This window comes from Pollicipes pollicipes, unplaced genomic scaffold (genome assembly GCF_011947565.3).
Source record: "Pollicipes pollicipes isolate AB1234 unplaced genomic scaffold, Ppol_2.1 Scaffold_3087;HRSCAF=3621_pilon_pilon_pilon, whole genome shotgun sequence".
Classification (NCBI taxonomy): Eukaryota; Metazoa; Arthropoda; class Thecostraca; order Pollicipedomorpha; family Pollicipedidae; genus Pollicipes; species Pollicipes pollicipes.
Genome location: NW_023596225.1, coordinates 9,690,654 through 9,717,764, shown reverse-complemented (window position 1 = coordinate 9,717,764; position 27,111 = coordinate 9,690,654). Strand labels below are relative to the sequence as shown.

Genomic DNA, 27,111 nt, shown 5'->3' with positions numbered 1-27,111 from the left:
ATTTAGTTGGAGTCTGCTCGCTTCCAAATTTGACGAAGTTATGAAGTTGATCAGGCAAGAAAATGTCACACCGCGGAACGATTTTGGCCGAGATCACGAAAGAATTTCGCTGGGCATAAAATATATGGAAAAGAAGCTAGAAGCTGTCAAAGCTAGACTAGAACAGACAGTAGCGGACCTAGAAGCGCATGCATCCAAACGAGGAGACCTGGTGGGAAACTCAACGACCAAGATAACGCCTCAAAGCAAATCATCAGAAACATGCAAGCTGAAGCAGGGCTCGGAGAAATGCTGTGGAAGTCGCCCGAACTCGCCTTGTCAGGGAAGTCGGTTCCGCCCGCGCCTCGCCCTGGCTCCGCCGCTGACGGCCGCCCGAGGACCTGAGGCGGGCGGCCTGTGACGTCATGCGGCGTGTCCCCACGGGCGGAGGCAGACTCGGGCGAACTGGCGGACGTTCGCCGCATCGGCTCCAGGGTGCAGGTTCGTCCGCCCAAGTCCTGGGTCTCTAGGACATTACCTCTATGAGAGCAGAATGTTACTGAAAGGTAATCAGGAGGACAGTGAACTGTTTATAAGTGAGAGTCGGATGCAGAGTAAACGGGACATTTTCAACAAACTGTTGGTGCACGAGAAGGAAGGTCGGCTACACTGTGTATTTAGCCGCAACGGGTCCGTGTTCTGCGGAACAGGTGCGGTGGCTCAAAAAATCCTGATCGACGGCGTCGATGAGATCAAAGGTATTTTCCGTAACAACCAATGATACACCTAATTGTGAAGATTTGTGGATATTTTCTTCCTGCAGGCGACGCTCCAGGTGAGCCGAAAACTGTTGACATGTAACTAGCCAGTAAAAATCAATGTATTCGACTTCGTCCTTATTTGAGGAGGTTCAGAGACGTTCGTGATCAAGGTTATCTTTTCCGTGTGCACGTATGTAATTGTGCTGAATTACACGGCATCCAATCACATGTAGCCATATTTGGGTTAACTTAGGTTTAGCTATGAGAGGCAATGTTCTGTTTGTCAGTTTGCATATCCCCTCTGACCCGCTGGTGACGTAGGATGCCTAGGGACGGTGAATCAGTTCTCGGCATCATAGCGAATTTGTGTGCTATTGTGCTACCCCGGCAGGGTGTTGGTTTGGCGCCTGGGCTCGTACGCTGGGCTGGATACGGCGGACTGCGTGCGTCCGGCTGGCGCACCGTCCCGGCGGCTGTGCGCGTGCCGTTGTATGCGTGGCTGCGGCTGGGAGTGCCGACTGCCCGACCGCCGGACGGCGGCGCGGGCTGCCTCGGGTCACCACCCAAGGGAGATTATATACCCGGTTTACACGGGCAGCAGAGGGTAATTCGAATTAAGATCAGAACGGATCATGCGACGTAAACCTCTCGCCGAGGTGCATTTACATGGGAGAGACCGGTTTTACGTCGGATTAACGGTCGATAGTTCGATCCCGCTTAGTTCGAATCAAGGCTATCTAGCGAGGTAAAACCGCCCGGTCCGAAAAAGTGGCAACATAGAGCTTGCTTGAGAAAAGGGGTAGTTTGGAAGCAAAGCCTGCATGACGTTAAGTATACCATATTTGATGACGTCAGTGGCACGGAGGCCTCTCAGTTAGCCAGCTGACTGATACACAACCCATTAGTTTGAATAGTGAGCATGTTTTGGTGGCGTTGTTGTTGATTGGGGCTTTAGGGCGCGCCGATTACTGTGGTCATTTTGCGCCCATGTTTTGGTGGCGTGCGGCTGGCGGTTCCCCGTTGGGCTGAGAAGAAATTATCCGTCATTTCGCTATTCGCACACATTTCTGGAATGAGCAGCGAGTCCTGGAACAGTTAAGCCTCATCAGAATGTACGATTTTTGCATGTATGATGATATAACACGGGGTTATATGTCATGCGGCGTTCGTGGCGTATTGCATTCCATGACCAGGCTTGTCGTTTGATAGCCTTAGGCTTGACGTCTGTCAATCTAGCAGCAGATTGATATTCAATTGCCAGTTGGATATTGCGAGGCGTCTCGATTGCCTTGAAATTTGGTGTGCAGGGCCTTCTCAACACGCTGATTCCAAAAATCAGAGCCTTTGGGGTGGGATTTTGCGTAATTTCCGAGTTATACGACGCGTGATACCTCAGTTGCGCTTTGGAGTGTGTCCTGGAATTTGCCTTTGGGCCTGTCCGTATCAGTTCACTGGAGAAGGTCAGTTCGCGACATGTGAGTGATAAATGTGTGGCATGTGATATCACTGACTCGGTGGTATCACCTAGTGGCATCGCTTTCACCTTTGTTTCTTTTCTGACCTTTAAGGTGGTGGGGTAATAGTCCGACGTAGTCACGGGCATTTTATGTCCTGACCAAAAACTGACAGGATGTCGCTGGTGATCAAACCCAATCGTGCCTCACCGCTGGAGCATGAAGATTTGGGTGATGTCACCATCTGTCTTATCTCCCAAGGATGCTGGTGACGCTGGTGGAACAGCGCATGCTACTTGTGCACGCCATGCCCATGTTGTTGACTGGCCGGCCACATCAGCCCGCTGCTGCTGACCGTGGTGGAGACGCTGCACTTCGATCTTCGGAATCAGCGTGTTGAGCAGGCCCTGCACACCAAATTTCAAGGCACTCGAGATGCCCCGCAATATCACATTGGGATTCTGCGCGGCGTATAACTCGAAAATTACGCAAAATTCCACCCCAAAGGAAGTGATTTTTGGAATCAGCGTGTTGAGAAGGCCCTGCACACCAAATTTCAAGGCAATCGAGACGTCCCGCAATATCCAACTGTTATGTTACGCGGCATATAACTCGAAAATTACGCAAAATTCCGCCCCAAAGGCAGTGATTTTCGGAATCAGCGTGTTGGGAAGGCCCTGCACACCAAATTTGGAGGCAACCGAGACGCCCCGCAATATCACATTGCGATGTTACGCAGCATATAACTCGAAAATTACGCCAAAATCCACCCCAAAGGCAGTGATTTTCGGAATCAGCGTGTTGAGAAGGCCCTGCACACCAAATTTGGAGGCAATCGAGACACCGCAATATCACATTTGGATGTTACGCAGCGTATAACGCGAAAATTACGCAAAATTCCACCCCAAAGGCAGCGATTTTCGGAATCAGCGTGTTGAGAAGGCCCTGCATACCAAATTTGGAGGCAATCGAGACGCCCCGCAATATCACATTGGGATGTTACGCAGCATATAACTCGAAAATTACGCAAAATTCCACCCCAAAGGCAGTGATTTTCGGAATCAGCGTGTTGAGAAGGCCCTGCACACCAAATTTCATGGTAATCGAGACGCCCCGCAATATCCAACTGGCAATTGGATATCAATCTGCTGCTAGATTGACATAACTGCCCAATCTGTTCCATAGGTAGCGTTATATGAAAATATTTACTAGTGGACCTGAGACATGTGAACATTGTACATTGCAAGGAGGACGATCACATAAATTTGTGCAAAACAGGAAAAACTAATTTACAGATATTCCAGCATATACTTCTGCTAGAAACAGTTCCTTTGATCACAGGCATTTAATCAAGAATGACAAGGAAGTGAACTGGTACATAAAACTAAGCTGCTTTGTGGCAATGACAGAGATGATGTTAAAGTAACATGCGTCAGACCATCCATGCATGACACTAGCTCCAAAAAGTGCAAGCAAGGCTACTGCTTCCCATTCTGCAATGCAGATCATGGCTTGCTGTTCTGGCTGACATTATGTAGGATGACATTTAAGATACACCTGTAGCTGGTAACATCTGAATATTTCCTGCCATGCAATGACTAGCAGGAAACCAGTATTTTCTTGTATTGGCCAATGACACTCACAAACCACACTCTGATCAGATGGGCCACCCAGCATCATGTCATCTACTCTGTGCAGCCCAAGAAACACATTTCCTAATCCCACACTAATGCATTTATGAGCAGCTTGCAACAGTAAGCTAAGCTACAGAAATGACTCATGAATGCTACATAGTGGCAAAAACTGTGCAATTATGTGGTCTTTCCCCATGAAATGCAGCATCAGTACCTGAGGGCAGCATTACCATTCAGACTTGGCATGGACTGGCAAGTCAGAATGCTGTTATTTGCTTTCTTGACATACTAGGGTTAAAATACTGTTTTGACATACCTGCAGTCAGCAGCATTGGGCTGATATGGACTAATGGCTATGTGACACAAACAGCCATGTTTACACAGTCCAAAGCTCATAACATGTGAACAGCCTGAGAGCTGTGTCATGGTGAAAGCAATCTTGGCTCAAAATTCATAACAAATTATTATAACAACAGCTGAATTACCCACCTCATGGTTTGCAAAGATACCCATCACAAAAAAGCACCAAGGTAACATATTTACTCACCAGTACAAAAACAGGTAATGATATGCACCACAGACATGTTCTCCATGTATCATGTGCCATTAGGTCAGGTGTTACTTAATTTATGCACTTTTCTTCCACATGAAATACACAAACCTGGATTTGGCAGAGTACTGATGACAGCTATTTTTTTCCAGTGCTCACATTCACTTTCTTGATGTTTTGAACCCATCATTGGGCAATTTTGGTCCCATCATTAAAAATAGTTCACATTCCACACTGACTGCAATGATCTATTGTCTATATTTGTTGATCCCTTGCATCATGCAGGAATTATTGAGTTACCTATCTCACACACATCAAACTGACAAACAACATAATTGCATATACAAATACAGTTGCAATAACAACAAACAGCCTAATTGCATCAAAAGCAAATATTCCAGCCCCTGCTTCCTTGCCAGTTGGTCTACCAGTGTGATCCAACTTCATATTTCCTTGACGAGCCAGTCACCAATATTCAGCACATCCCTCCAGTCGATAGGTGGTCAACCAAATGTTCAAGTCACTGGAGAAACATTTGCAAATCAATCCTGGGGCCTTTATGTATTCACTTAATGAGACTACTGGCATTCTCTGCAAGAATTGTTGAACAGTTGAATTACCTACCTCATGGCTTGCAAAGACATCCATCACAAAAAAGCATCAAGGTAACATATTTAATCACCAGTACAAGAACAGGTGATGATATGTACCACAGACATATTCTTTATGTGGCATGTGCTATTGTGTTAGGTGTTAGTTTATGCACTGTTTTCTTCCACATGGAGCACACAAACTTGAATTAAGCAGGGTAATGATGGCAACTATTTTCATCCAGTGTTCACATTTGCTTTCTTGATGTTTTGACCTCATCATTGGGCGATTTCGGTCCTGTCATTCAAAAAAGTTAACACTCCGAGCTGACTGAAATTATCTATAGTTGTTGATCCTTTCTATCATGCAGGAACTTTTACGTTACCTTTCTCACACAAAGTCAACTGACAAGCAACCAACATCCTAATTTATGTAATGTCTGCAAAAACATTCCCGGAGCCTTTAGGTATTAACTTAATGAAAGAAACTGCAAGAATTTTGAGCAATCCAAAAATTAAAGTGAGAACAAGTCAAAGCTATATAAAATGATCATGTTACCTCCATATGGCTTTTGAAAGCATGGAGCCTTCCCCAGATGTAAATTAATCTAACCCTTAGACGGAAAGATAACACCAAACGCCGCCGACGCCTGCTGTCTGCATAGATCAAGCGCCCAACAAGGCTAAATTACGTGAGCATTTCTGTGCTGCTAGCCACTTAAGGCCCTCAATAATTAGAGTACTTTCAGCAGCATGGTGTCAGCTTCACCTTCTCTCCCTTTTCCTTTACCATCTTGGACTTGGACCGTCTTAAGCAATAGCTGAAAACCCGTGGAAACGTGGGATCGCCAAACAAGGCGGAAGTGGCCGTGAACAGAACTGCGCGCGCTAAGCATTTTTTTTTTTAGACAGCTGACGACCGATAATTCGAACGAAATCCCTTCCTGATGATCCTCTCACGGGAAGGGACTTCCTCCGGCGCACGATTCGAATCAGCGGAACGGCGCATGAGTCTTACCCTGTTTACATGGGCAGCTGTGATTCGAATTGTGCCGGGACCCGTCCTCGATCCGAACTATCCGGCCCATGTATACACTACTCACGCGCCGTTCCGCTGATTCGAATCGTGCGCCGGAGGAAATCCCTTCCCGTGAGAGGATCATCCGTTCAGGAAGGGATTTCGTCCGAATTATCGGCCGTCAGCTGTCTAAACAAAAAAAAAGAAAAATGCCTGGCGCACGCAGTTCCGTTCATGGCCATTTCAGCTTTGTTTGGTGTTGCCGCTTTTCCACGGGTTTTTAGCTATTGCTCGAGACGGTCCAAGGCCAAGATGGTAAAGGAAAAGAGAAAGAAGGTGAAGTTGACACCATGCTGCTAAAACTACTCTTATTATTGAGGGCCTTGAGTGGCTAGCAGCACAGAAATGCTCACGTAATTTAGCCTTGCTAGGCGCTTGATCTATGCAGACAGCAGGCGTCGGCGGTGTTTGGTGTTATGTTTCCGCCTGAAGGTTAGATTAATTTACATCTGGGGCAGGCTCCATGCTTCCGGAAGCCGGACGGAGGTGATATGGTAATTTTATATAGCTTTGACTTGTTCTCACTTTAATTTTTGGATTGCTCAAAATTCTTGCAGAGAATGCCTCGAAGTTTCTTTCATTAAGTTAATACCTTAAGGCCCCAGGAGTGTTTTTGCAGATGTTCCTTAAATTAGGATGCTGTTTGCTTGCCAGTTTAATTTATGTGAGAAAGCTAGCTTAAAAATTGCTGCATATGATGGATGAACAAATATAGATCATTGCAGTCAGCTTGGAATGTGAACTTTTTTAATGGTAGGACAGAAATTGCCCAATGACGGGGTCAAAACAGCAAGAAAGCAAATGTGAACACTGGATGAAAATAGTTGTCATCATTACTCTGCCAAATCCAAGTTTGTGTGTTTCATGTGCGGGAAAACAGTGCATAAACTGACACCTAACACGATGTCACATGCTGCATGGAGAACACGTCTGTGTTGCATATCATCACCTGTTTTTGTACTGGTGATTAAATATGTCACCTAGGTGCTTTTTTGTGACAGGTGTCTTTGTAGGCCATGAGGTAGGTAATTCAACTGTTCAACGATTCTTGCAGGGAGCACCAATAGTTTCTTTCATTAAGTGAACACATAAATGCCCCAGGATTGATCTTGCAGACATCCCTCCTGTGACTTGAACATTTGGTTGACCACCTATCAGCAGGAGGGATGTGCTGGATATTGGTGACTGGCTCATCAAGGAAATATGAAGTTACATCACACTGGTAGACCAACTGGCAAGGAAGCGGGGGCTGGAATATTTGTTTTTGATGTGATTAAGCTGTTTGCTGCTTGTCAGTTTAAGGTGTGTGAGATAGGTAACTCAATAATTCCTGCATGATGCAAAGGATCAACAAATATAGGCAATAGATCATTGCAGTCAGTGCAGAATGTGAACTGTTTTTAATGATGGGACCAAAATTGCCCAGTGATGGTTCCAGAATGTCAAGAAAGCAAATGTGAGCACTGGATGAAAACAGCTGTCATCAATACTCTGTCAAATCCTGGTTTGTGCATTTCATGTGGAAGAAAACTGCATAAACTAAGTAAACCTAACATAATGTTGCATGATGTGCAGAGAACATCTGTGGTGCACATCATTACCTGTTTTTGTACTGGTGAGTAAATATGTTTCCTTGGTGCTTTTTTGTGACATGTATCTTTGCAAACCATGAGGTGGATAATTGAGCTGTTGTTATAATTAATCATTTGTTATGAATTTTGAGCCCAGATTGCTTTTGTCATGACAGCTCTGGGGCTGGTTCACATGTTATGATCTTTGGACTGTGCAAACACAGCTGTTTGTGCCACCTAGCCATCAGTCCATATCAGCCAATGCTGTTGACTGCAAGGATATCAAAGCAGTATTTCAACCCTAGTATGTCAAGAAAGCAAATAGCTGCATGCTGACTTGCCAGTGCATGCCAAGTCTAAATGGCAATCCTGCCCTCAGGTACTGATGATGCATTGGATGGGGAAAGACAACATAGTTACACAATTTTTGCCACCAACTATGTAGCATTCATGAGTCATTTCTGTAGCTTAGCTCACTGTTGCAGGCTGCTCATAAATGCATTAGTGTGGGGGTAGGTAATGTGTTTCTTGAGCTGTGCAAAGTAGATGACATGATGCTGGTTGGCATACTGATATGAGTGTGGTAAGTTTGTGAGTGTCATTGGCCAATACAAGAAAATACTGATTTCCTGCTAGCCAAAGTTTCCCGCTAGTAAAAATTTGCATATAACACTGCTTATGTGACAGATTTGGCATGTGGAAGAAATGCGCAGTCAGCATGTGGCATGCTGACTGTGCAACTCTTGTGTTTCAAGTGCTATGGCTTGTGCTGTAGCTATAAAGCCTAGGGGGCCCGCACATATCATTTTTCCAACGGAGTCCATCTTTCTCCTCGCCCTCAAAGCTGTCTCGCGCCCACCATGGCTCGTGACATTCGCCATCCATACGCAGAGTACCGGCTTTTTTTCTTCTTGTTTTGTTCAGTTCGCCTCAAAAGCGCAGTTTTCGCCCATAATCCGTTCTTTGATTCGAACTAAGCGGGATCGAACTATCGACCGTTAATCCGGCGTAAAGCCGCTTTCGCCCATCATGTAAACGCCCCTCGCCGAGAGGGTTAACGTCGCATGATCCGTTCCGATCTTAATTCGAATTATCCTCGGCTGCCCATGTAAACCGGGAGTGTATTATATGGGCCGGATAGTTCGGATCGAGGGGACAACTGTCACACTTGTCCCATATCCTAATCACCTTGCCGGGTCAACCAGTCCCAGATGCGAGCGGAGCGGAACCAGACATACGATGTGAAAAGTGCGACCCTTAAATTCGTATCATTAAACGTTAACGGTCTATTAGTCGTGAATAGTGGTGCGCCGAAAAGACCCAAGATATTTTCGTGGCAAAAAAAAAACAACTGGCAGATATTTTTTGCTGCAGGAAACCCACTCAGTTCAGTCTGTTGAAGTGATCTGGCTGGACGAATGGGGAGGTGATGGATGCTTTTGTCACGGTGACAGCAGGGCCCGAGGTGTTGCCATCCTTTTCAGACCCCGTTTAGCCGTGGATGTTAAACAGACCCGGAAGTGCGCTGATGGTCGATCTATTGTACTGCAGGTGGTCGTTAACGGGTAGAGCTCACTCTCGGCTGTCTATACGGACCAAATAATGATACAATGGCCCCATTCGAAAGCTTTCTGGACCACTGCGACGAACTAGACATAGGACATACTATTATAGGAGGTGAATTAAACTTTTACTTCTTTGCGAACTTAGACAAGCAAAGTACACGGCAAAGTGAAGCAGATAATCGCCGGTGCAAACAATTGGTCACACAGCATATGGCCGAACATGTGACGACACGTTTGTGACTCGAACTAAGTTAAAAATTGCAGAAATGATAAGTGACAATGAATCCGAAGAAATACCAATGACCACACTTCTCGCAACTTATCTGTGTTCTGAGGGGCTGGATCATACAAAACGGACCATAGAAAAAAAGGAAGCCGAACTAAGACTCAAAGAAATGGAAGCTCAACTAAACAGCGCGGTGGACACGGACTTACCGATCGAAACAGTTTCTGAGCTAGAGAAGAAATGTGACAGTTTGATCACCACGCTGGCTAAAAGCAACATGTTCCGCTGTGGAACTAATTGCAGACAGTTAGCGGAAAAGGGCACTTAATATCTCATGCTCTTAGCAAAAGGAACAATGCACCAACAACATTCAAGACATTAAAGCTAGAGCTTACCGAGGAAGGAAATGGATCAGGTGATGCTGAAACAAATGTTAGAGGAGAGTAGTACTTACTTCGAGGCGCTTTATGCCCCCGACCAAACCCTAAATGCACCTGCACAATTTTTAGACGCCATAACACAGCAGGACGACCTTAGAGCATCGCTCCGCGAGGGTCAGCTGACTGTGGACGAAGTAGAAGTAGTGCTTCTCTCGATGAAATCCTCAACGATTCCTGGTCCAAATGGATTTACCGTGCCGTTTTACAAAATGTTTCGGCATAGCAAAAGGCTGATTTCTTCTGCTATGATTGAAATGTTAAATATAAGAACTATTTCGAATATCATTAAGTGCAGCATAACTGTATCAATAACGAAAAAGAACAAAGATAAAAGACAAATGGAATACCTTTGGCCCATCAGCTTGCAGAACGTTGCATACAAAATTTTAACAAAAGTTTTGGTACGAAGAATAAATACAGTAATGAATGAAATAGTAAACGAATATCAGACAGGTGTTTTGGGTAGGCTTATAGGCGAAAATATGCGGCTAATTATCGGCATAATTCGGTATGCAAACACCCACAATACGCCTGGACTGATACCGTTCTGCGAATGGCGTAAGGCGTATGATTTAGTGGGATGGGGTTATCTGAATAGTGCCGTCAAAGCTCCAGGTTCCGGACCTACTATCCAGAAGTGAATCAACTTGATATTTGATCAGACTGGAGTCACCCAGAGCCGTGCTCGCGTGCAGATAAACGGCCATCTGTCAGAGACGTACGTGATAGCCAAAAGCCTTCGTCAAGGATGTCGACTCAGCTGCCTACTATTCCTGATTTCAATGGAGCATTTGGCACATAAAATCAGGCGCTGTGGCGACATTAACGGGCTTACCATCGGTGACGCAGAAATAAAAAGTTCAGCCTATGCCGATGATGCAGGTATCATTATGGATGGTTCCCATCGATCCTTTAAGGCATGTTTTAAAGGTATGGATGCTTATCGAGATGTGTCGGGTCTATCCCTGAACAGACAAAAGATGCGAGGGGTCTGGATAGGTCAGCACCGAAACCGAGTAGATGCCATTTGTCCAGAGATTGAAATATCGTCGAAGCGTAACTCAATAGATTACCTTGGAGTAAAACTTAACCCGACATGCGAAGACCTGGGAAACATTAACTATCCGGAAAAAACAGGAAGATTGAAAGCCAAACGCAACCCATGGTTTGGGCTTGGTTTGACTGCATACGGAAAGGTACATCTGATAAAGTCAGAGGCTCTCTGGCAACTTATATATCTAATGACTGTCTTAGAAAAGCCAGTTCATTTGGAACCGACCTCGAGATAGGATCGAACGGCCGGTGATGAAACACTGTCTTTTCGTGGGAGGACGGAGTGTGCCTGGTCCATTAGTACAGGCAGACAGCCTTAAAATGGCCTGGATAGAGAAGTTGCTTGATCCAGAGTACAACACTAAATGGATAAAAATACTGCAAAACAAACTAAAAATGAATGCCGCAATATCATTATTGCACCGCGATACTGATGCCAAAAAAAATGCTGAATCCTGCCGACGAACCGCATGCTACACATCTATGGGATCAAAAAGACGAATCAGTGTCCACGCTGTCAGAGCCATGACGAGGATATACGACATGTGTTCTGGCTCTGCCCTAGGTCGCTGACTTTCTGGACCGACTTGAGCACGCGATTGCGACTCCACAGACAACTCACCACATATAACGTTATCACTAGCCTTTACAATCCTGTCGATCCGGTCGAAACGCTTAGTGAGTCCGCTATTCGACTGTGCTTGCTAGGTATTGGGCAATCAGTACATATGATAGTGTCGTAATGCATCGTGTAAGCCATATAGCCGAGGTTTCTTTGAGTTTATTCAAGGGCATTCCGATGTAGAGAGACACGTGGCTGTGAGCACCAACGCAATCCACACTTGTAACCAGACGTGGTCTGTGATCTTGGAGAAACCTGCTGTGCTTTCACCTGGTTGAGCAGCAAGTTAGCGGAGGGGCACTTATATCGTGTGGATGAGGCAGTTGGCGATACACTACCATTAATACCGGGCGCATTGTCATTGGTGTTCGATTGCGTATGCGCAAGAGGAAGTGTGTTAGTGAGTGTCCATACTATCGTTCTGCATGCCGTCATTACCGATGTCGATTCTCCGCCGTGGCCGTCCGGCTCGGCCCTTCAGAGGGAGCTGTGGGGCTGGGTTGCCGGCTGGGTGTGGCTGGCCGTCCCGCCCTGTCGCCTGGCAGAGTCTGCAGCTGGCCGGCTCGCGCGCTCGCGCGGCCGGCGAACAGCGTATGTTGCTCTGCGGTGGTTGCCGCGGTGGCTCACGGAACGGCGCCCGCGGCGGCAGGTGGCATTGTCGGGACCCAGGACGGTGTGTATGTCATTGTGTGGTTGTTCGAATTCAAAATAAGTAGAAATGTGAACGTCAGGATGCTCGAGAGTTAATAAAATGCGATCAAGCTTAAACAAACTTCGACGGTATATGTCTAGCGCCATGCAAGGCAGCGGAGCATTGTGAGCTAGAACAAATATAGGAATGGGCACTGGAGCGAAACATTTAAAATCTCTTATCTTAACCAGGCAGTGTCTTATGATAGTCAGGGGGTGTGTTGACGCTGTCTTATCACGGTCTCTGCTGGGGTTCCAGACACGCTTGCACACAAAACCCCATGGAAATGTGTAGCACTCCTTTAACACGCACACGGGTGGCCGGCTGCATGCTCTTCGTGCGGGTAGGGGTCAATTTGACCGCCCCCCCCCCCCCTGAGATCTCGGGAACTAAGAAAGCCAGAGACACCACATTGACAGGGTGTGTTGACCTGTACATGATCTCACATGTACGTACACTCATTCACACAATGTTTGTGTTGCCTTCCACAGACCTCTAAGAAGTCCGTGGAAGATGTATAATGCGGTGCCTGCTATCAATAAATTCGAATTGAGCACTAGAAACTATACCATACAGCAAGCCTCAGAATAATAAAACAGGTTGGTTATGACTGGTCTGTCCTTCATACCTGACCTTAGGTCAACGTAATTTGCTCACTCAATATTTGTGTTGCCTAAGAAAGCATCTCAGAGATGTATGGCTTCGTCAATCACTCCGTTGTTCCATCAGATTGAACGATTCCCTAGAAATGGACTTGGCTGAGACCATAGCCTGGCTTTGGCCTGCCATAGGTCAGCGACCTTACAAGGTACATCTAATTTTCTTTTTAAAAACCTAAAAACGATCCACTATTCAATTGTGTATAGCTTTGCAAAATTTGGCGTGGTTACGCCGCGCTGTTCGGAAACCCTCCGGGAAAACCTTTGGGGGGTGTTAATTTGACCCCCACCCGAGCGCTTGTTAACACGCGCCCGGGTGGCCGGCTAGGTACCCTTCGCTCGGGTGGGGGTCAATCTAACACCCCTGAGATCTCAAAAACTAAGAAAGCTAGATACGCCAAATTTACAGGGTGTGTTGGCCTGTACGTGACATTACTTAGGTCAAATTTTCAGAGTCCTAGGTCATGGCCTTTGGGTCAAAAAAGGTCAAACAAGTTCAAGTTCCAGGTTAGTCTACATAGTGCATCCAGAACCTAGATAACCGTTTCTAAGCAAAAGGTCACATGCTTATTCAAGGTCAGTGACCTTTTTTGACCTTTCGAAAGTCAAGGTGACCAAAATCATGCAAGATTGCTTTGAGTTTTGCATTTGACTAAGCGACAAAGATTACGCTAGGCAGTATGTTCCTAAAACAAAATGTTGACCTGGGTCATTTCAGGTCAGTGACCTATTCTGACCTCTAAGAAGTTCATGGAAGATGTACAATGCGGTTTCTATCAATAAATTCGAAACGAGCACCAGGAACTATCCCATACAGCAAGCCCTAGAGTAACAAAACAGGTTGGTTTGACCTTGGTGTGACCTTTATGCCTGAACTTAGGTGAATTTGAATTGTTCATTTAACTGTTGTGTTGCTTAAGAAAGCATCTCAGAGATGTATGGCTATGTCTAACACTCCGTTGTTAGATCAGATTGAAGGATTCCCTAGAAATTGCCTTCGCTGAAACCATGGCCTGATTTTGACCTGCTATAAGTCAGTGGCCTTACAAGATACGCCTACACTTGTTTATGCCAAACGATCCGCTATTCAGCTGTTTACAGCTATGAAAAATATGGTATGGCTACGCCGCGCCATTCGGAACCATTTTGGAAAAAACTTGGGGGTCAATTTGATCCCCTCCACCCTAGCGCGTGTTAAACGACCCTCAGTATATCAGGTGGTACTGGTTAAACGGCGTTGTAATAAGAAATAACGATTATACTGACATTTATCAATGTTTTAAGCTGTGCTGATCCTCATCATTCAATGAGCACAGCTCGAAATATCGCTTACCGTCGATATAATCGTTGCCTAGCGTTACAACGTCGTTTTACCAATGCTTCTTGATATATTGAGGGTTATTAGCTCAACATAAAAGCTTTAAATTTGGAGTGCCGGAAAACCGGGAGCTGAAGGTCTGTCTTTCTCGTATGAAGCGAAAGCTGTTTGATCAGACGGTGAATTTCTCTAACGTTTCAGTAATACCACTTCTCACATTCCTATTCGATAAGCATTGCAAAGATAAAATTGTCAAATTGCGAAAGAGCTAAAGAGAACAGGTTGGAACAGGTCCAGGTCTTGGTGGTCAGTTACGTCACAGCTACAGCAGACTGATACTGAAGGAGCAGAATATGGGCGATCGCCCTGGGGTCTGCTGGGTGCTGGAGCTATTATCCGGGTCAAGATGTGAACAAACGCGCGAGCTGGTGCGCGGATAACGGAGCCGCCCGTTTTTGAAATATGTGGCGGTTTACGTCACGTGTCGGCGGAAAAAAAAACAGGTAAACGATACCGTCTACATTTTATGAAACAATCTCGATGTCGTCCGACTCACAGGCGCGTCAGACACGGATGGGAACGCGACCAATGCCACCTTTTCTGAATACGACTTCAAATACAGCACGTGGCCGAAAGCAGGACAGGTCGGGCCGCAAACATTATGTTGGCGCCTATCTCAGCCTGCGATCAAAAGGGTCTCAAAACAGGTGAACTCGAGCAAAACATTGTCTACATCCACGTAAGATTACATAACATCCGCATGTGGAAAACGGTGGCGGCAATGACGTAGCCGTCAGCTCCTCGTCGCAGGCCAAACAGGGTGTCTTGTATCCCAGGGTGCTTATCTTGCGCACGCTCCGGCTTTCGTTTGCGTTGATAACACTAGGCAAGTGTTGGTGAGACAACGTCGCCTTTGTACACGCACTTCTGTAACTAGCCAACAGAAAAAAGATAGTGGCGCCCGATAAGGTATTCCGGACGCCACATCTTACGACTATCGCTTGGTGCGTCCAAAAATTCTGTCAGAGTGCAGGGGCGTTGTATCCGACTTTGAAATGGTGGGGGAGGGGGCGAAGACGTAACGAAGCGCCCAAACCGATGGACCCCTACATTTCAGTGAAACTACTTCTTCCGTCGTAAATTCAGCGATTAGCCGCCATTCTTTGTCAGTGAGTTACAGTGCCTACATCCACTTATCTCCGTCCAGGTGGTTAGGTTAAAAGGAATATGTCACACTCGAAGATATTGAAGCAAGCATCCATGGCGTAGGAACAAAGGGGGGGGGGGCAGGGGGGCCAGCACTGTTAACCGCGCCCCCCCCCCCCCCCCCACTCTTCACATTAAGGCTGTATTTAGTTTACTTTTACACCACATTTAAATAAACATGCTGATTTATCTAGTTCACCAGCCATCTTCTTCAACATGCGTCATCTTTTTCGTTTGCTTGTGGGCCGTTGCTTAGTGTCATAGCCCCAAGCCAACGCCACGCAGCCTATGGAGACTGCAACGCCGGCGTTCAGGCTGTTGTTGCAATGACTTGCGAGCGTGTGTGTTCAAAACCATATTACATAGTTTTTTATCAGTAATCAGCTCTGACTGAATCTCGAACATTTTAAGACGAACATGGATCAAGCACGTTAATACAAGCTTAGAACCCCATTTCATCTACAATATGTGTTCAGAGATTCCCCAATATCTATGAGGAAAACAGAAAAACACGGAACTCGAGCCTGTGTGACAATTATTGGACCACCTTTGGTGACCAGGGATGTTGTTGCGTCAATGAGCGTTCCTGTGCTGATCCAGGGCCAACTGTGCGGGTCAGGAAGGGGAACAATGTGATATGATATGTCCTTCCAATGGTCTCCGGATCGACCAGGAGATCCCGCCCTGTGTCGCTAGAATGACAGTCAGAAGACGCTTGGCGATGGGACGGAGTGGCCCTTCAGCTCTTGACCGGAACCGGTAATGTGCCCTTGGTGTTCCACTCAAGAGCCCCCTTGCCCGGAAAGAAGAAATGGGCTTAATTATTGTTGAGTGGAGTAGAGGTCTAATTGTTGTTGAATGGGGTAGGCCGAGATGAATTTTTACAAAACGGATAAGGCCATCCCATGTTTGCCTAAGAACGTTCATTTTTTCGGAATGGATCAGTGAAAAAGTGCATCAAAAGGTTTGAACATGCCCGCCCGCAACCTCGAGGGCAAGGACAGCGATGGTCTGGGTTGCAGCTTCCGTAAAACCGCACGGCGTCGGCCACTGCAAGTGCCACCAGACGACGGGCGCCGTGTTAATCTGTCTTCTGGACAGATTAATAGTTGCGGAAACACGAAAAAGTAGCGAAACTACCTTTACTCTTCCAGTTCCACCACCAGATTCCAGCACCACTTCGCGGTGGTTTTAGGGCCAATCTGTTCTTATCATCAGTCTAAAAATTGTACGCGTGAAATATGCGCCCCGGCTGCCTTGAAGATGCAAGGTTTGATGTCCTGAAGCGATCAAAAGTACTTCTTTCAGAAACGTTATCATTTTCGTCCTCCCGTTGGCCACGGCTCAATATTAGCTGCTGAGCCGGCGCTGCGTGGCCCGCGGAGACTGCAACGCCTCGCGTCGAGTTTTTTTAAATTAAGGTTTGCGAGTAGGCATGCCCAAAATTATGTCACAAAACTTTTACAACTAACTGATTCAATTTTTTAAACGCAATATTTCAGAATCGTTATCATTTTCGTCCACCGGTGGACCATAACGAAAAGTTAACCACTGGGCTAGCGTTCCGCGGGCTACGGAGACTGCAACGCCTGGTGTCGAGGTTTTTGTGGCTAAGGTTTGCGAGCGCGCATGTTAAAAACCATGTTAAATGAATTGCATCACTCATCGATTCTGACTGAATGTTAAACATTCCCAGACAAGCATAATTTGGCGATGTTAATACACATCGTTTACCACTCGATCTACGATCAAAATTTTCACCCTCGAATTTCGATCAAACCTATCCATCTGCAGTCTACCTTCGCTATGTCTTTAATGTCTGTAGAACGCAGATAAAATACTACGGACAAATCTGAATTATACCGGTTTAGAAAGAATCAAGTGAGCCATTGTAAATGAAGGACACCGGTGATTTATTCCGTACAGTCGTTAAACGCCTGATTTCTGCCGTTTATTGACCTTAACACGCGTTCGGGTAGGGGGTCAAATTGACTCATCCCCCAAAGGTTTTTCCAGAATGGTTTCCGGACAGCGCGGCGCAGCCGTGCCATATCTTGCATAGCTGTAGAAAATTGAATAGCAGAACGTTTGGCACACAAAATTTAGATGTACTTTGTAAGGTCGCTGACCCATGGCAGGTCAAAGTCAGACCATGGTTTCAGCGAAGTCGACTTCTAGGGAGCCGTTCAATCTGATGCGACCATGGAGTCTTAGACGAAACCATACATCTCTGAGATGCTTTCTTATGCAACATTAATATTGAATGAGCAAATTACGTTTACCTAAGGTCAGGTATAAAGGTCAGACTAAGATCAAAGCCAACCTGTTTTATTACTCTAAGGCTTGCTGTATGGGATATTTTCCGGTGCTCACTTAGAACGTATTGATAGCAGGAACCGCATCATACATCTTCTATGACCTTCTTAGAGGTCAGCATAGGTCATTGAACTAAAATGACCCAGATCAATACTGTTTTAGAAACATACCGCATAGGGTAATTTTTCTCGCTTATTCAAATGAAAAACTCAGAGCAGTCTTGTATGATCTTGGTCACCGTGACCCTCGAAAGACCAAACAAGGTCACTGACCTTAACTGAACAGTGACCTTTCGCTTAGAAAAAGTTACCTAGGTTCTGAGGGCACTTCAGAGACCAACCTGGAATTTGACCTTGTTTGGCCTTATTTGACCCGAAAGTCATAACCTACGAACCTCAAACTTTGACCTAAGTGAGTTCACGTACACGTCAACACACCCTGTGAATTGGTGTCTCTAGCTCTCTTAGTTGCCGAGATCTCCGGGGGGGGAGTCAAATTGACTCCCACCTGGGCGAAGGGTATCTAGCCGGCCACCCGTGCGCGTGTTAAAAATGTAAACAGAATTGATTTCACGGTAGCTTCTGGTTTCTGTTCTGGCTGCAACGTAAAAATAACAATGAAACGAAGAAAACCGTATCCCTCGTTAACAACTAAACTATATCCGGGGATATTTTTGTGGGGGGAACATCATAAAGTGGCTTTTGTCAACTCTGTGTTCCTCTTAGCAAAGCTCTGGCTACCCCTGCCTATACACAAAAGCAAGTCAAGTTATCCGCGTTGAATGACGGGCAATTAAATGTCCGTTGGGTCCAATTCATGCCTAAAGTAGACAGCTTCCCGGCAACATTTTTCTGGGGTGGTGTGATGTAAGAGAAGATAATTCGGAAAAAGGTAATGTTGAAGGTGTCCAAACACACGTTTTACATCCCAAGTAGTAGCAATGCAGATTCAGAAATGTGCAACAAAGCAGTCATACCATCAGTTCGAGATCAGTCATTCGGAGAGAGCCGGGCCAGGATAGTGGCCACCGCCGGCGGACGGGAGCAGTGCTTAGACAAGTAATATATGACAGAAGGGCCTTCGTTCTGTGGCTTCGTTTTCAAAGGAAAATCTCCAGTTCTATGGCTTTTATCACATAGTTTCTGACAGTTTCAAGTTTCCGAATCTGTTTCCGCCTAAAATGCCGCGACAAGTCTTATCCCTTGAAAAGCAGCCAGCGAAATGAAGGCGCATGCAAAATCTGTTGTGCTGTGAGCCATCGATTCACTTTCAAAGTTCTCACCAGCCTATGATTATGCCATATTTTGGCATCCGCCCTGTGGAGACAGACGCCTCCTCAATGACCCAAAATGCCTACCCGCTCGTGGAATTTCAGCTCCCCAGGAAAGACAACGTTGAAATGGACGAATAATCTTGAGAAGCTGGATAGCCTTATTTCCCGAATGACATAGATGAGTCGGATAGGCAAGAGTGTACATCAGTGAGAAAGAGCTCTAGATGCATATCTAGAGTATCAGTCACTACATTTGAATAAAGAGCGATAATCTCCATCTCTACCCCCCCCCCCCCCCCGGTCATCGTGCTTGTTTTCCAGAAAAAGTTCCTGAGGTACGCCCTGAGCTTGGCTCGCCCCGCCCCCACACACACTTTTTGAAACGTTCCTACGCTTACGCAAGCATCAGATATGATGAAACAAGCTTACTTGTCACTATCGGTATACTTTTAAGTGGAAAAGGCTACTCTAGATAGCACAATTCTTTGCTTCGTAAATATGCTTCTCCATGCGTCAAGGTTTGATTACATCATCGTACCTCGCACAACATTGATCGAGAGTCAGCTGACGGCCGTTATGTCTGGAAGTCGTCCTCACGAACGCCAGATGTGAACGCCTCGACCAGAGATGCACAACTCCATGAACCGTCTCCTGCAGATGACAGATGGTTATTCACGGTACCCGTGAATAACCATCTGTCACATCGCCATTTGTGCCATCCAAAAAAAAGATCAAACGGCAACTTCTTGCTATTGTGGTCTACTCTCTTTTCTCATCATTAAATAAGTTAAAACAACAGTTTGAGGCTGGCTTTGTTCAAGCACAATATACAGAACATAATGGCGCTGACTAGAACCATACATATACTGACGCCACATATACTGACAGTGCATGGTGTGTATTTTAGTGGTCCAATCATCCGAATACGAAAGATGAATACAAAAACTGAATATAGTGGACACATTTTCTTAGAAGCAATGACGCTTATACTGTCATAATCACGTTTATATGTATATCCTTAATTCGTGACCTTGATAGCGAGATGGTACTGCAACAGCGGAAAAACTTCATACATTGTAGGGGGCGTGTATATCGACTCATCACGTGCGTCATCATATCGACATATCGACTCATCACGTGGATCTAGAGGTACCTGTGGATGTAGAGATGCGTATGGGGTCTAGAGATGCGTGCAGGGTCTACAGATGCGTGCGGGATCTAGGGATGCGTGCGGGATCCAGAGATGCGTGCAGTGTGCCTGTCTGTCATGAACGTTCCAGCGTGAGTTTCTCTCCTCAACATAGAGGACCAAACAAATGACTCATCTCAAATCACTCTCGTGTGGTGGGCAGGCAAACGGACAGCATCAGTTTGTGATACATTCTTATCATGCAATAGCAATGGCCAGCCACAGTTTTCCGGACAGTTGCCTTTCCCCGTCCCTGGGGAACTTCAGGTAGCGTATTCCCGCGCTGTTAAGTGTCTCAGCAACTCAATGCCCGGAAACTCGTGGCATTTTACCCAGTGCCCTGCAATGGCAGAAATAAAGATGGCCAGACGGTTCCGTTCCCGTACGTTCTCACTGAGCCAAAGTCCAAAGGTCACAGTCGAGTCCAAAGGTGAGTGGAACGACGCATTACCCTGCTCGCGTGACCTGGCGCGTGTTTTATACGTTGCCGCGCTGTCGGGATGACTCGGCATGATCGAGCTCCGGGAACCGGAAGGTAGCCATCCTCGAAGGAATGGTCTGACCACCGCGCCGCGCCATTCCTGCTGCGCAGCGTGGCGCGGCGCGCGGCTTTACACCGGCCCGCAGTACGTCACGGCTCATCAGGCAGGGACGCGCCCAGGTGTCGGCGCCTCTGGGGCGAGCCCCGTTGTCCAAGACATCGCACAGCCGCCCAGGCTTTCTGCCCAGGCCTTCGCTGCTGCGCGTAACCCGCCGAACCATGTAGCTGCCGGTATGCGCGCTGAGAGACGGCTGCCGGCGTGCGCGCTGAGGGACGGCTGCCGGCGTGCGCGCCGAGGGACGGCTGCCGGCGTGCGCGGCTGCCGGCGCGCGCGCCGAGGGACGACTGCCGGCATGCGCGCTGAGGAACGGCTGCCGGCGGCGACACGGCGACCCGCTTCCGGTGTGCGCGAGGTGGTCTCCCCCCCCCCTCCCCCTCCCGCCGTGTGAAGCGGTCCAGCGAGTGATCTCGGCGGAGAGACAACAGGTGGCGCGGTGACCACAGCTGGTGGGGTCGAGACGCGGCGCCCTGCCCCCGCCAGTGACGCGCCGGCCGCCGGTGGACGCGCAGCTCACGGTAGGCCCCGATAGAGGCGAGAGCGCAGGCTGGGCGCTCCGCATCAGCTCCGCTGGAGCGAGCTCCCCCAGTGGTGATGCTCGGGTGTTGATGTGTTGCACAACGCTTATGCTGTCGAGTTCAGTGTTCTAAACGCGTCTCAGCAGCCGTGTCTGCCAGGGGTGATTGCGTGCATGCGGTCGGTCTGGCGTGTTGCTAACAAGAGACGGAACCTGTCGCTGATGCTGTCCAGTGATGGACATCTTGCTTGGGTGATGTGGATGTTTTTTTAATCAAAATTTTGTGGCGTGTTGGTGTGACACTGATATCCGGTAAAAAGCATGCTGCACCGCATGACAACGTGCGCGGTAACCAGAGGAAGGCACCTGGTGTATCACTCGCCCGTGCGAACCATTGCTGGAGTACTGAGCAACATGGGATCCACGAAACTGCACTGCCCGAGCTGGATGGGCGCCACAAAACTGCACTGCCCGAGCTGGATGGGGGCCACAAAACTGCACTGTCCGAGCTGGATGGGGCCCACAGAACTACACTGTCCGAGCTGGATGGGGCCCACAGAACTGCACTGAACACAAAGATCGGTTGCATCGACAAATCGTGCTGAGTCGAGCGGTGCAGAGAGCTCGAACATAGCCAATCAATTTATTCATCTTCTTTTCGCCAGAAAGTTTCTCTTTGTCTGATTCCCCGAAGGTTTGGCTTCAACATGGGCTATGTGGAGGTTGGGTATGTGGGGGGGGGGGGGGGGGCACTTCCATCATGGCGCTTCTTCAGTGCATGGCGGTGTCTTCGGTGCACACCGACCGAAGACGAAATAAACGACAAGTAGCCTTCTGTTCGCCCGTGATTTGTTTGAGTCGAAATCTTCTTTCCGAAATCAGAATTGCTTTCAATACATGAAAATAAACCCAGTCGACATCTTCCCGAGATTCAAGCCCTACATCGAGCACGAACACCTACAGAAGCTTCTAGACCAGACCGACATCCGCTTGAGCTGATCGGAGCGTGCCTGCGCTTTAGACACTCATGCTGCTGGAGCTGGCGCTGGGGCTGGCGGCGCTGGCCACGGTGGCGGCGGCCGGGCCATCAGAGCTGGCACTGGACGTGCGGCCGGTGGGGCTGGCGCCGGTGCCGCCGCGACCGTACATCACCGCGGTGTGCGAGACCGCCCCGGCCGACTGGGACTCCCGCCAGGGCGCTCCCTGGCGGCAGAACATGAAGACGGTGCGGCGGCGGGCGGAGGAGGCCTCCGCTCAGGTGAGGGCGGCAGGCGGAGGAGGCCTCCGCTCAGGTAAGGGCGGTAGGCGTAGGAGGCCTCCGCTCAGGTGAGGGCGGCAGGCGGAGGAGGCCTCCGCTCAGGTGAGGGCGGCGCTGTCCAGGCCTCCGCCCAGGTAAGGGCGGCGCTCTCGGCATCGCCGACGAAGTCTCTGCTGCCCGTCAGCTCTCGCGTGGGCGGGTCGAGCGCAGCGAGTCCTCCAGCCTGGTGGCAGCACTGCTCTACCGGAACTTATCTCGGGCGCTTTACGTTTAGGCCTATGGTGGTAGGGGCCCGACGAGCACGAGGTGTCCTCGTTAGAGGCCCGACCCGACCCCGCTTTGGCCTGAACCAGGTGCTGACATCAGCCTCCGACCTTGTTTTAGTGTCACCTGGTAAGCACTAATACCAGGAAGTGCCGCACCAAGCATTGTGCTGGTATCGACCTGATCTGGGACTTCCTCATGCCAAGAAAAATGCGGCTCCAAACATTGCAGGTGCTCCAAACACTGCAGTCGCTGCTGTCGACCGCGGCCCGGGTGCCTTTGCGCGACTTCAGCCCGTGATCTTATCCAGTGCCTGACCTTCAGCGCTAACCTGCGACCTTATCCAGGGTGCCGACCTGCTAGTGCTGGCTGAGCACGGCATCATGAGCAACGGGCCGTTTGCGACCCGCGAAACGCTGGCTCTGTTCGCCGCGGAGATGCCCTCCGCTGACGAGCTGGCGGTGCCCTGCGGCGACGCATCGCGGCACGAGGTGAGCTCCCTCCGACCAGCTGTCTGCGGCAGCCGGCCGGCTTCCACGCGACAGACAGCAAACCAAACGATGCATACGAAAGCCGGTGTGTTAGTCAGGTTGGGGGTGTTTTGAGGAATGCTAATCATGAATAGGTAGGGTGTTGATTTACATGTGGAATTATGCGGTAATTTTCAGGACAGCTCAGTGAATAAAAGTCGTTATGAAAGGGTGAAATAAATAGCTCGTACCAATGCTTTGATCGCCGTTACGTTAGACGCATGTGGTTCTTCCTATCCCTCTCATTCACTTGCCATGTGAGATAAAGTCGCTTGCTTCACCGCACTGATGGAGATCTGTGGTCGGCTAGGTTGTGTCCGGCCTGAGCTGCCTCGCTAAGACTCACCAGATGTACATCGTGGCTAACTACGTGGAGAAGGTGCCCTGCAGCCAAGCTTCCGACGCAGAGTGTCCAGCAGACGACTTCTATTTGTTCAACACCAACCTGGTGTTCGACAGGAACGGCACGGTGATACAAAAGTATGCCGTTTATAACCATACTGTTCGGTTTATGAAGTGTTGTGTTCTTATGGTCCGTTGCAGATTAACTATTTTCGTTCTCGCTGCTTTTCTCTTGTTTAACTATTTTTGTGCCTCAAGCTATGCCCAATGGTGTGGTCAGTCGGCCCCGGACAGCCTACTCCTGTACTATGAGTGGTGCGTAGGCACATTCTGTTGTGCTTTGTCAAATAGTGCTCCTGGGGGTCCGATCGAGGGCGCTGGCACACCACCCGGACGGCGTGCCTCTCCGCGCGCGCAGTAGTCTTGAACCACCCGCACCGAGCCCGCGGCGACTCCCGGGCTCATGGGTTCACTTCCGTGCCCCGCCGCAGATATCACAAGGTGCACCCGTTCGGAATCGAGCTGAGGGTGCTGCAGACGCCGCAGCCGCACCTGGCCGCCTTCCGCACCGACTTCGGCGTCGTGTTCGGCCTGATGACCTGCTTCGATATCCTGTTCGAGGTGCCGGCCGTGGAGATGACGCGGCGCGGCATTTCACATGTCGTGTTCCCCACCGACTGGGGTGATGAGCTGCCTTCACTGACAGGTCAGCCTGAAGAGCAGACGGACCGGTCCGTCTAACGAGCTGCCCGCGCTGAGTAGGTCTGACGCGGCCCGCGAGGCCGAGTCCGCAGGACTGTCGGAGCGTTGCGAGGCCGAGTCCGCAGGACTGTCGTAGCGCTGCGAGGCCGAGTCCGCAGGACTGTCGTAGCGCTGCGAGACCGAGTCCGCAGGACTGTAGTAGCGCTGCGAGGCCGAGTCCGCAGGACTGTCGTAGCGCTGCGAGGCCGAGTCCGCGGGACTGTCGGAGCGTTGCGAGTTCAGTTTATCGGTCCGCATTCAGGATTTTTGGTGGTGAAATGAATTATATGGCAAGGAATCTCAGTCAATCGCTGCTGCTCCCACAAGTGAACCATTGTGGGATATTTTTGTCGCAAATATTTGGATCTTCAGCCCCCAAATTCCCGATCGCCTTGTTGTTTGTTTGTTCCGGCAGCGAACACCTGTGCTTTCTTCCTCCAGCTGTGAAAAAGCGCCGCATCAGATGAGCATTACCTAAACCCAGAACGTAACAGCACAGCGATATCTTCCACAGCTAGGGAAATTGCACTGAAAGGGCGCACCTCATGAGCAATGCAGAAAACCACTTCGAGCCATGAATGAACTCCACGAAAAGAGAACAATGAGAGCTGCGCGTCACACCAGTGGCCTAACACTGCATTGACTAGCCTAGCCTATCCAAGTTCAGTGAACGCCCTTCAATCCCACCGAACTGACCATCGGCATCTGCCGCAGCGCTGGTCCAGTGAAGGCCCTTCAATCCCACCGAACTGACCGTCGGCGTCTGCCGTAGCGCTGGTCCAGTGAAGGCCCTTCAATCCCACCGAAATGACCGTTGGCGTCTGCCGCAGCGCTGGTCCAGTGAAGGCCCTTCAATCCCACCGAACTGACCGTCGGCGTCTGCCGCAGCGCTACAGATGCACAGCGCGTGGGCGCGCGGCCTGGGCGTGACGCTGCTCTCGGCTGGGCTCCACCTCCGCAAGACCGCCAGTGTCGGCTCCGGCATCTACACGGCCGCCGGCGCGCTCAACTACACGTACGACTACGCCAGCGAGGACGGCGCCCTGGTGACGGCGCGTGTGCCAGTCGACGGGCCGGCCCAGCCGCCGGCCGGCTTCTGCTCAGCCAACGGAGGCGGCGGCTGCCGCCAGCCGGTCGTCGGCGACGACGCGTACTACCCGGTGCAGCACTACAACGTGTCAGAGTTCGCCAGCGCCGAGCTGACGGGGCGGGAGCAGGAGCTGTGCCACGGCCAGCTCTGCTGCCGCGTCAGCGTGCGTGACGCGCCGCCCGCCGCCGCCGGCGACGCGCGCGCCACCTACCGCCTGCTCGCGTACGACGGCCGGCGCAACTTCGCGCCGCATTGGAGCACGGAGATCTGCGTGGTGACGCTCTGCGCCGGCCCCGACCAGGCCTCGTGCAGCTGGTTTCCGAGCGGGCCGACGCCGCCGATTCCGCCGTTCACGCTCTCCGGCACGTTCAGAGGGGATACGACCGTGTACCCGTCAGCTGTTAGGACGCACATGCAGTTGGCCGCCGACTGGGACTTTGATCGTGCGACGCGCCACCTGTCCGTCGACAATACCGACGCGCTGCTGTCGGCGCAGCTGTACGGCAGGAACTTCGCGAGGGACCTGCCCTAGCGACGGCGGTCGGACAACGATGCGGGTGGGTTGCGGGTGACGCGGTGGTGGTATCGGTAAGAATGCATGATAATTGTCCCATGATATTTAATCAGGGTTTATTTAGGCCCGCTGACATGGAGTCGAAATTGTTGCACGCAACGGGTGGTTTCGCGACAGGCCCGTGTTACATGACATTGAACCCAAATTCCGTGGCTCAAGATGATGATCCGAGATTGTTATGAATCATATAATGTCGACTCGAAATTGATGTGAAGAGTAGCATAATGTCGACATGTTCTGGTTGCATGCACGCAGCTAGCTCTGGAAGGGGCGTCTCGTAGCTCGAGTCAGTAAGGCATCCGTGGTGAGAGACCACGGGCGCTGGCCGTCGGCAGAGCCGACATGCTCACAGGCTTTGACGGTCATCTCTTCTGCGCCACTCAGCAGCTGTTCATGTCCCTGCGCCAGACGCAGCGAAATGACAACGTGAACTGTACTCATTTAAATACAGAATGTAACTGAAAGTTAAAGGAAGTGTTTCGCACTTGTGTGGGGTTTTGAACTGACATAGTCATCTTGAAGACCATTCGGTGCATTTCACAGTCCCGTCATTCTTAAGACCCAAGCCTGTAACTCCTGAGCTGCACGCCCGCGAAGATGTGCGCACTGTTTCGTGTGACTATTTCAAGGCTACCCAGGCATCCATGACGTCATAATGCCATTCACATGCTGCCATTTCATAAGCCATGTGGCGATTGAGGCCAAGCAAAACGTAATTGTCGAGTCGTCCATTTCCGGTGTTCGTACCACTTTCGGGTACAACGGCCATCAATCGACTCTCATTCAATGCCGTGGAAGAAACGGTAACGTAATCCAGCCATGACGTATTGAGGAGCATATTTACTTAACAGACAAATGTGTTGTGCAGGGCAACATTGTATACTTCAAAGTATACCGATGGTCGTAAGTGATCTTATTTCATTATATGCGATGCTTGCTTCATTATGTTTAAATGTGGAACATCTCCTTTCTCATAAACGCTTGCCAAGAATGGCATCGGTTTGGAACAACTCCACTTGGA

General features: G+C 49.2%; 1 protein-coding gene across 1 annotated transcript; it reads left to right on the top strand.

Annotated features, from left to right (window-relative positions):
- The first annotated feature begins 21,218 nt into the window (after positions 1 to 21,218).
- On the top strand, positions 21,219 to 26,560 carry LOC119114813 (pantetheinase). The gene is made up of 6 exons (XM_037238851.1): positions 21,219 to 21,292; positions 22,313 to 22,549; positions 23,161 to 23,304; positions 23,654 to 23,823; positions 24,177 to 24,391; positions 25,315 to 26,560. The coding sequence occupies exons 2-6, from the start codon at positions 22,319 to 22,321 to the stop codon at positions 26,046 to 26,048; spliced, it is 1,494 nt and encodes a 497-aa protein (XP_037094746.1). The 5' UTR covers positions 21,219 to 21,292; positions 22,313 to 22,318; the 3' UTR covers positions 26,049 to 26,560.
- The last annotated feature ends 551 nt before the right edge of the window (positions 26,561 to 27,111 follow it).

Bases quoted from the DNA above. Each gene is read 5' to 3' on its own strand.
- LOC119114813 (XM_037238851.1), top strand. From the start codon at position 22,319: ATGCTGCTGGAGCTGGCGCTGGGGCTGGCGGCGCTGGCCACGGTGGCG. The intron at 22,550-23,160 runs GTGAGGGCGGCA...GACCTTATCCAG, and splicing joins CGGAGGAGGCCTCCGCTCAG to GGTGCCGACCTGCTAGTGCT. The intron at 23,305-23,653 runs GTGAGCTCCCTC...GTGGTCGGCTAG, and splicing joins GCGACGCATCGCGGCACGAG to GTTGTGTCCGGCCTGAGCTG.